Source organism: Anarrhichthys ocellatus, unplaced genomic scaffold, assembly GCF_004355925.1.
Source record: "Anarrhichthys ocellatus isolate YVR2014 unplaced genomic scaffold, GSC_Weel_1.0 scaffold33, whole genome shotgun sequence".
Lineage (NCBI taxonomy): Eukaryota > Metazoa > Chordata > Actinopteri > Perciformes > Anarhichadidae > Anarrhichthys > Anarrhichthys ocellatus.
Window position 1 is genome coordinate 2,806,718 of NW_022280063.1, and position 9,357 is coordinate 2,816,074.

The 9,357-nt window shown below is 43.4% G+C and overlaps 1 protein-coding gene across 4 annotated transcripts in view; it reads left to right on the forward strand.

Annotated features, from left to right (window-relative positions):
* Window positions 1-8,279, forward strand: part of trim24 (tripartite motif containing 24) — a 9,694-nt gene extending 1,415 nt beyond the window's left edge. For 2 of the 4 annotated variants that reach the window (XM_031865585.1, XM_031865584.1), the window contains exons 4-19: window positions 284-416; window positions 754-870; window positions 1,035-1,149; window positions 1,229-1,375; window positions 1,472-1,586; window positions 2,101-2,240; window positions 2,520-2,768; window positions 3,239-3,361; window positions 3,448-3,595; window positions 3,717-3,774; window positions 4,269-4,404; window positions 4,647-4,951; window positions 5,620-5,731; window positions 5,925-5,999; window positions 6,271-6,432; window positions 6,525-8,279. In XM_031865585.1, coding sequence (XP_031721445.1) covers window positions 284-416; window positions 754-870; window positions 1,035-1,149; window positions 1,229-1,375; window positions 1,472-1,586; window positions 2,101-2,240; window positions 2,520-2,768; window positions 3,239-3,361; window positions 3,448-3,595; window positions 3,717-3,774; window positions 4,269-4,404; window positions 4,647-4,951; window positions 5,620-5,731; window positions 5,925-5,999; window positions 6,271-6,432; window positions 6,525-7,223 — 2,834 coding nt within the window. In that variant the 3' untranslated portion in view covers window positions 7,224-8,279. The remainder of the gene's footprint in view (window positions 1-283; window positions 417-753; window positions 871-1,034; window positions 1,150-1,228; window positions 1,376-1,471; window positions 1,587-2,100; window positions 2,241-2,519; window positions 2,769-3,238; window positions 3,362-3,447; window positions 3,596-3,716; window positions 3,775-4,268; window positions 4,405-4,646; window positions 4,952-5,619; window positions 5,732-5,924; window positions 6,000-6,270; window positions 6,433-6,524) is intronic. The other 2 variants (XM_031865586.1, XM_031865587.1) reach the window with 2 other exon arrangements.
* The last annotated feature ends 1,078 nt before the right edge of the window (window positions 8,280-9,357 follow it).

Here is a 9,357-nt window from a genome sequence, read left to right on the forward strand (position 1 = left end):
GTGTGTGTGTGTGTGTGTGTGTGTGTGTGTGTGTGTGTGTGTGTGTGGTACACGGAAGAAAAACAGCACTTAGGGTTATACTTTAGTGAGAGAGCGCTGTTAAATATTCAAAGCTCTGCAGTTAACCAACCAGATGAGTTTCCGGTGATGTCGGCAAACGTTTTCTGGAAAATGTGATGATTGTTTAGTTGTTTTAAAAAGCTGAGTGAACATTTAATGTCACTTAACTTTACATTTCTCTTTGTTCCTAATCCCCCCCCTCCCCTCCATGTATGTATCACAGAAGCAGTAGGTATGTCCACACAGAAGCCTGTGTTTTGTGACATCCACAAGCAGGAGCCACTGAAGCTGTTTTGTGAGACGTGTGACCGGCTCACATGTCGGGACTGTCAGCTGCTTAAGCACAAGGATCACAAGTAGGCTGATTTTTTTCTAATTTTTTTTTCCCTAAAATGAAAATCATGTATTGTTCTATTCATCTTCCATAAATATGAATCCTTTGCAACTGGCAATGGTGATTCAGCTTGTTACAGCCATTTTTGATGTTTGATGATCGCAGCTGCGAGGTTTGATGAGGCTTTATGTATTGATGTCAAAACCATGTTGGTATCCAAACAAGTCATATCAGTCATATTATATAAGTCGTCATTGGCGATAGGAATAGATTAAACTGGACCAAAAGAACAAGAACAGCTGTTTAAAAAAAAAGAGATCAACTTTCAATAATTAACGCACATATTGTTTCTTTTCCAGCTACCAGTTTTTGGATGATGCATACAGGAACCACAAGCAGCATCTGGAGAACATGACGCAGCAGTTGCAAGAGAAAAGAAAGGCCATCGAGGACGTGTCCAGCTGTATCAGCACCGGGTAAAGTTCTCCTCTACAGCTGGGACCTCATCACAGTTTATGTTTCTTTGTCTTTTTCAGATATGAGCATATTTGTTTGCATTAACATTTTGACATGGATAAGTTACTATGTATTGAATCACTTTAAAAACTGATATTGATGACATTAATATTCATTTTCACAGACTCCATCACGTGGAGGAAAACCGGATGTCTGTCACCAATGAAATAAAGAAGTCCATCTGTAGCTTGATCATGGAGATCAACAGGAAGGGAAAGATTCTGGTTAACCAGCTTGAGGTACATTTTTAATGACAGTTATGACATGTGAAATACATTTTTTTTTCTCCTCACAATTCATGCCAACATTTCCTCATAGGCTCTGACTAAAGACCACGAGCTGGGTTTGAAAAAGCAGCAAGAGGACGTCAACGCTCTGAGCAGGCACCTAGACCACGTCATCAGCTTTACTAAATGGGCCACAGCCAGCCATAGCGGGACAGCCCTGCTGTACTGCAAGAGACTGGTGAGTGGCTTTAACATCCAACAGCAGCAATTGTTCCATGTTCTGTTGCTGTAGAAATAGGATGTAAATATATATTTTGTCTGTTCTGTCTTCTAGATCCTTTTCCAGATCCATTACCTGATGAGAGCGAGCTGTAATCCCTCCATCGTCCCTCAGAGTACTGTTCGCTTTCAGTGCCGCTCTGGTTTCTGGGCCACGAACGTAGACCTTGGTAAGACTTGCACTTCCGTAGAAACGTTATCACGAGTCAAGCACCGCCGATTAATGATTCGCTAGAAGGCTTAGTGTGTCTTAAAAAAAAATCATCTTCTAAAGAAATAATTACAAACTACACACAGTGTTTTAGTTCGTTACCTTTGCGTTTATATTATTGCTGCACACTGGGTGAAGGAAGTTAGAAAAAAATGCAAAGTTACTGTTGATCTTTGAGTGATAGAATAACTACATCAGCAGCTGAGATTCAAGACAAGGAAAAGAAGAGGAAAGTATTTTTTAATAAGATCGTTCACATAATGAGTGCGCAGCAGTTTGATGGAGAGTTTCATAGAAAGGCTTCCGCTGGTGACGTCATCCTATACTTTCAATTAATCTTTATGCGTCAGTGCGTCTCTAACAATGGATGTAAACTGCAACTCGACCGGTTCTCTTTTGAGATGAGCTCGGGGACCTGGTCGACATGATTTCATACCTGATGTATCCTTTGATGGTTTGCTTGTCTTTTCCAGGTGCTTTGGTGGTAGAAAGGGCCCAGAGCCGGCCACCCATCACCAACCAGGCCCCAGGTCCCAGAGCAGAAGCGCCCACTGGAGGTCTTTCCGTCTCGGCTCAGCAGAGACAGAGCACGTTGGCTCAGCTCCAGATGCATGTATATATTATATATATATATATATTATATATATATATATATATATATATATATATACAGTGTATATACATATATTTCTATATATTCATCACACTCTGTAGTTTTGGCACCGTGACAAGTGAACTTGTTTTGAGACAGTGAAATATAAAAACACAAAGCCATTGCTCGAGTCAATTTTGTGAAATCGTCCTTTATGCTTTTTGCTACTGAATATTACGCGTTTATTTGTCATCTACTCTATTAAATAGAATGGAATTGACTGTTATTCCTCTGTCCAAGGTGGATAAGCTTGCCCAGCAGCCCACCAACAGACAGCCCCCCCCTAACCACTGGTCCTGGTACCAAAATGTCAGGGTCCCAGGACACCCCGGCCCTCCACCCCCAACCAGACCCGCCCACGGAGGGTCCCCGTCCTCCCAAGGCCCTCCAAGCTTGGGACAACCGGGGCGCAGATACGGAAGCTCCTACCCCAACCCTAGAAGCCCCACTTCATCCATGCTCCACAACCCAGGATTCCCAGCTGCTCAGGTAGGTTAGTGCCAGTAGAAAGATAAGAGTGTGCAAACATGTGTGTGTGTGTGAGGCTCGTCACATGGAGCGTTATATGGTGAACAGACAAAGTTTAAATGACCAGGAAATACATCACGTTCCCATCACTAGTCTTGTCTTCAGCCCACTTCATGTTTTGTAATCGCACTAGTTTCATTGACGTGAATGTTGCTATATCAGTTTTGATAAAACGTTAACTTATGACAGTGGGGTGAATCAAGTTGTTTGTTCTATTAGATTATATTTATCTCGCTTCTTGTATCAGGACTTCATTCTTAAAAAACATTTTATTTTATTCTCACTGTGTGATAATAGCAGAATGGTGTTACTGTTAACCGTTTACCGTGTTCAATCAGGGAAAGTCGCTTAAAATGTATCCGAAATGTATTATTTTTAAAACCTACCCACCTTTAAACTTCATTTCAACTTCAATTCTTTTCTACATCTAGTCTCTGAGAGATCTGATCCATAGCTCCAGCTTCCCCCCTAAACCCATGGATGTGTTGCAGGGTACGTCCCGCTACCCGCAGCCCCTCTCTGCTGGAGCAGCAACACAGATGTCACTACAACAGGTTGGTAGGAGAACGTCTCCAGTCTCTCATGATCCCAGAGAGAAAGTGCTGTTTAGGTAATTACACCCTGTTCTTGTTCCCTAAAGCGGGGCCTAACGGAGTCCTCCTTCCTGAAGAGGAGTGAGTCTGGTGGATCTGTCCCCTCCATCACCATCTCTATTCCCAAACCCAGCTTTGGTCCGAGTCTAGCTGCAGCAATTGCAGAAAAAACCAACGCGTTTAATCACACAGCAGGTCATTATCGCTGCTCTGATTCAACAACAGCCCCAAAGATCTTATCCTGTGTGAAAATTAGTCTTTAAATATTAGGACGACTTCCAAACCCTTTAAACATTTATTTTCCTCTTCTCTCAAGTTCAAGCACGGCAGAACTCCCCAATGGCCAAACCGTCTTCCTCAGACAGAGGCACAGGGTAAGAAAAGATCCTAAAATATGTCGTCCTCATCACAGTTCCTCCCATCTTTAGATTATTCCTGAACTTTTTCCCTCATGTTGTTTTGAGTCTGTGCCTGTTGCCTAGATGGATGCGTGGGAAGTGCTACTTGCTGCTTTTGATAGTTGATTAAACGTCTACGCACAACGCTGAAATGACATCAAATGATGTCATGTTTTCACAGCAGTTGTCTGTAATCAGCCTTCAGTCTTACACTCCACTCCGTTGTTGTAGACTGCAATTGAATTGCTTCCCTAAAATATCATTTTTTTTAATTTATATCTTATATGTAAGCTATGTCCCTCTGTCATCACATTTATGTTGTCACTAAGCTGTCGTTCAAGAGATTCAGAGGACAAACTTCACTCTCTGATCTTCCAAACCAATTGGTGTAAGCCAGGCCTGTGTGTTTTTTCTCAACTATATCCTGGTCACAATCTTCCCTTCTCTCTCTCTCTCTCTCTTCGTTGAAGGACGACTTCCTGGAGGCAGAGCTCTGAGCCTCCATCGGCCCCATCTGCCCCCTCAGCCAAGCGACGACGGAGGTTGTCCCCGGGGCCCATCATCGTCATCAAGGACGAACCAGAGGACGAGGATGACGTTCGATTTGTAAGAGAACTACTGGGGCACGAGTCCACAATGTCCTGCTAAGTTTAGCTTCTTCAAATGCCAAATGCTCACTGTCCCACTGTCTGGGTTCTATTTCTCCGAGTCATTTTACTATAAAGCAAGGAATCGCGAGAACTGCTCATCTGGTCTATTTCACACTTGACGGGTGTCATGTTTCCGAAAGGGGCACTGCACCAGTGGTATCCAACTGCATGTATCCTACAGTTTAATTCGCCCTACAGGTGCAGTCCAGCGTCGGCTCCAGCCTGCCGGACAGCAGCACCGGGGCTCAGTCCAAGCCTCGGCAGCAGCTAAAGGTACCTGCACCAGTCCCGGAGGCCGGAGCGGAGTCCAGCAGAGAGGTCAAAGAGCAGCATCCGCAGCCCACAGCGCAGCCCGAGTCCGAAAAGAGAGCGGAGCCGGAGGAGGACCCTAACGAGGACTGGTGCGCCGTCTGTCAGAACGGGGGGGAGCTGCTCTGTTGCGACAAGTGTCCCAAAGTCTTTCATCTGGCCTGCCACATTCCCGCTCTGAATGAGTCCCCCAGGTGAGAGACGCGTATCTCAAAACCAATGAAGCTTCTAAGTATTCGGCTCAAAGAACTTTACTTTTCATAACGAGGCAATTTAGGCCTTCAAACACATTGTCACTGCGGTCTATCAGCAATCTATTGTTTTAGGGTGATGACATCACAAAATCTAAAGCTTCTGTCGAAAACCTCAATAAAAGCTTTGAATGTTTACAAAAAAGGACATTTGGTCCAGCCCAATAAAAATTATTTAAATTTCTTGCAGACAGTTATTTTAGAGGTCTTACTGTTTTTAAATAGCGTGAACAAATATATTATTTTACAGCTGCAATATTTGTGATATTGAAGGTTTTGTTACTGAGGGTCGTACATCTGAAAAAACACAGTAAACAAATTAAGGACAATATTTAACCAAAAACAGTTTTTATAGGACTTTTTATGATATTTTACTGCAATTCTTGCATTTGCCTGTCGTCAGACTCGAACGGTACTTCTCCAGGTTTTACTATGTTAGAAATTGACAGATGATCCAAAATGTACATTGATGATGGGGACTCTGATGAACCTGTTCTCCAGGTCTTTTCGACGACTAACCCTGGGCGTTCTGATATGATCATATTCAGCAGCAGTTTGCCGACCCATGCATGAGTCCTAACAGCTTCTCCTGTCCTGATGTCTCTCCACAGTGGGGAGTGGTTCTGTTCGCTCTGCCGGGACCTCGACTCTCCTGAGATGGAGTACGACTGTGACAGCAAGGATGACCCTGTCTCTGAGTGCTTCCCACCTATTGGAAGAAGGGTACGCTCACGCAGCTGTTTTTTTTAGTTTCTGTGCATGATATTCTTCATTACTTAAGCCTTGTCGTTCTGCTTTTATAGTCCTTCTCACTGTTTTCCATCCAAGTCTCAGCCTCTTGAGGGAGACAATTTCCTCCCCATAACCCGATCACTTAAATGTTTGATCGAATGCTTCCTCTTCTTCTAACATGCAGAGGTGTGAGAGGCTGCTCCTACGTCTGTTCTGCAATGACTTCAGCACAGACTTCCAGCAGGCTGCTTCTCCATCAGTAAGTTTTTATGTGAATAAATGAAAGGCTGCGCTGTTTTCTTGCTGATACTTACCGTAATAGATGGGATTTCAACAATAGTGAAGTTGCCTACTTCAGTAAAGGTGAAATTTCTTGCTACCAGAATCCAGCATACATTTGTTAAAATTGACTTGTAGTTGTGTTCAGTATAAAACAATGTGTCTGAAAGTGGGTATTTTTTAGAGAGGAAATAGGATTGTCGTATCAGTTGTATTAGGTGCTTGAATTGTTTTTGCTTTTTTTTATGTAGGAGACAAAGCGGTACAAAGAGCTGATCAAGACCCCGATGGATTTGTCGATTGTCAAGAAGAAACTGGAGTCGAAGTCGCAGGAGGGAGACGGTTATAACGGTCCGGAGGGGTTCGTCACAGATGTCCGGCTCATATTTTTCAACTGTGCAAAGTACTACAAGGTAAACATCACTCTGTATGAGTTATCTGCAAAATAATTGTCGTATAATAAAGTACATACTTTCATTCCTGTTTCTGTGCACTGATCGTACAGGCGACCTCCGAAGTGGGGAGCGCAGGCTTGTACCTGGAGGACTACTTTGAGGAGCAGTTGAAACTGGTCTACCCAGATACGCTGTTCCCCGGAGGGAGGGAAGAACAGATGATCCCTCCCCTGGAGGAGGAGATAGACGAAGAGGAAGAGATGGCGGCGGAGGAAACGGCTCCCGTTGAAGACGACAAACCACGAAGTCCCGCGGGAAACGGGATCCCGCCTGTGGAGGACGACTTGCCGCCTCTGGAGGACGGCTTGCCGCCTGTGGAGGACGACTTGCCGCCTCTGGAGGACGGCTTGCCGCCTGTGGAGGACGACTTGCCGCCTCTGGAGGACGGCTTGCCGCCTCTGGAGGACGGCTTGCCGCCTCTGGAAGAAGCAGCGGCCCCTGCGGAGGAAGAAAGGTCCGAAACAGAGGAGAAGGCGGTCGACGCGAGTGAAGAGGGGGCGGACGACAAGGTAGCAGCCGCTGAGGGGGACACGCCTCCCACAGACGAGGCGGAGCAGGACGAGGAGAGTCCTGCGAAGGAAGCGGAAAGCTCTCCAGCTGCTGATGGTGAAACAAAAGAATCGGAGCCTCCCAAATCCCCAAAGGAGGAGAGCCCTGAGCTCCCCACAGACACGGCTGTGGATCCGCCCGAAACCCAGGAGGAGTCGGCTCCTGCAGACTCAGCTAAAGAGGAGGAGGAGGAGGGATAGATCACGGCAGAGAGAGATGCTGTTGACAAGATAGATGATTTCAGTCTTCCGCAGAAGTGGCCCCAGTGGGGACCGACATTTGCTGCAATCAGACATTTCGCAATCGCAATTCTTTTGTAATATGTTACATTTGCAATAGGAAAAAAGGTACTGCTATGCTAAATGGACTTATTTAGTAGCAGTCATGCAGTAGAGGCACAATGAAGGGAGTAAATGAGCTTTTTTCGCTGGACAGAGGTTACAATTTTACTGTAACATAGGTTGTTATTTTCTGTAATGACAAAACTGAAAAGCATACAAAAATGGTTTTCTTAGTCATGAGATCATTTGTAAGTCAACATCATCAAATTGGGAAAGGATTTTGGATTAGTCACGCATGCAAGACGTCTACGTCTCGATGTAAATAGCAATGCCTCCATTTTAGTGTTTATAGACCTTGGCTGTCTTGCACTAGCCATTGGGCTCATTAATAAATGACGTTTTATTGCGTTTTATTATATATTTTTTATTTTGTTAGTATTGTATTAAAGGATGTAAAAGTGGGATTTTTTTTTTTTTAAGTGTGCTGCTTGGTTGTTTTAGAACAAAATGTTTAATCTCAACAATGTTTTATGGTGAAGCAGACTTGTTTGTTTTTTATCAGGAGAACAATTCTTCAGACTTTACTGCACTCTTAGATAATTCAGAGACATGATTATAACCTTCTAATCATCAGTGTGTGTTCTCCAAATTGTGTCCTTGCTCTTCTGCAGCATGATTTCTTTTACATAAGATTAGGCCTACGCCTTGTTGTTTAGCTGGTTTCCCTCACTGAAAGCAATGAAAGTGTGCAATTAGACCCACAGAACTAAAAAAGGTTCAGTTACCTCAACCTTTCTGGAACTTACATGACGTCAAACTGACACTTCAACTTCAGTATCGATAACTTTGTCTAATATTGACACTTTTATTATTTATTGAGGATACACAGGAGCTGTAAAGAACTCTACAAACAATGTTATTACCTGCATTTACAATATTTGTAATAAACAGGGTGAAATAAAGATCTTACTTGTTCTTTGCTCTCACTGTCATCTTTATTCTGTTTATTTTTATTTCATTCTTTGAGATAATGGAAGATGCTGCACCTTGAAAAAAAGCTGAGGTTCTTAAACCTTCACAAGTGCTTGCAAGATTACTTTGAGGGGCCACGAGCTGAAAATTAAAATGGAATATATATATATATTTTTTATTTTACTAACCCTCTAACTTCAGAAGCTCTGTGCTCTGAGGAGGGTGGGTGCATGCACGAGAGCAGCCTTCCAGGAAGTGTTTTACGGGCTGACACGCCCCCTCATTGTTAATCAGTTATTTGATTGGACGCTGCAGCCGATTGGATTGTTCTCAACATCACTGGAGTTTCATACCAGACTGAAGACGGATCACAGATTAAAGTCAAGTTTTATATTTGATTAGTTTTCTGATTCACCATCTGGATAAAATAAATGTTCATTGCAGTCTGAACAACAAAAGGACCACAAACAACTTTCTTCATTTATTAGAAAGATTTGTCTTTTCATGATATGTTATTTCCCTCAATAACTTGTATTATGGATGCAATTAAAGCCAGAGAGAGCTGGAGAGACGAAACACTTTTTACATCATTTATCATTATTTCAATTCAGCCACGTGAGGCTGAACTCCTTCCTGTCGGGTTTGAAGTTATGTCATTTCAATTTCCTCCAAAAATATAGAGCCTGACAAATTAATTCCAGTGTTCAAGAGATGCTGGGTTATTTAATAATGACTTCACAATCAGAATTTCCAAAAACAGACAGACGCAATTAAATAATTAATGAATAAATGAGACAAACGCATTCCGCCGGTAGGACACAGAACATAGTAAAAACTCAATGCAAAAACATCCCCACCCTGGCAGTGATGGTAACTGTGTCTTCATTAGTAGAAGTGCAGTTCACCTGTGTGCAGACATAAAAGTCTCTCCAGCTGTTGAAGCCGACTGACAGCTGATCCAGATGTGATCAGCGGCCGCAGTCATCACAAACAAGAGTCGCTTCACGTGACGCTGCACAGTGGAGAGGCCGTCTCATTTCTCTTCAAAACGTATTTCCTCGTTTCCTCTCTGTGGATGCGT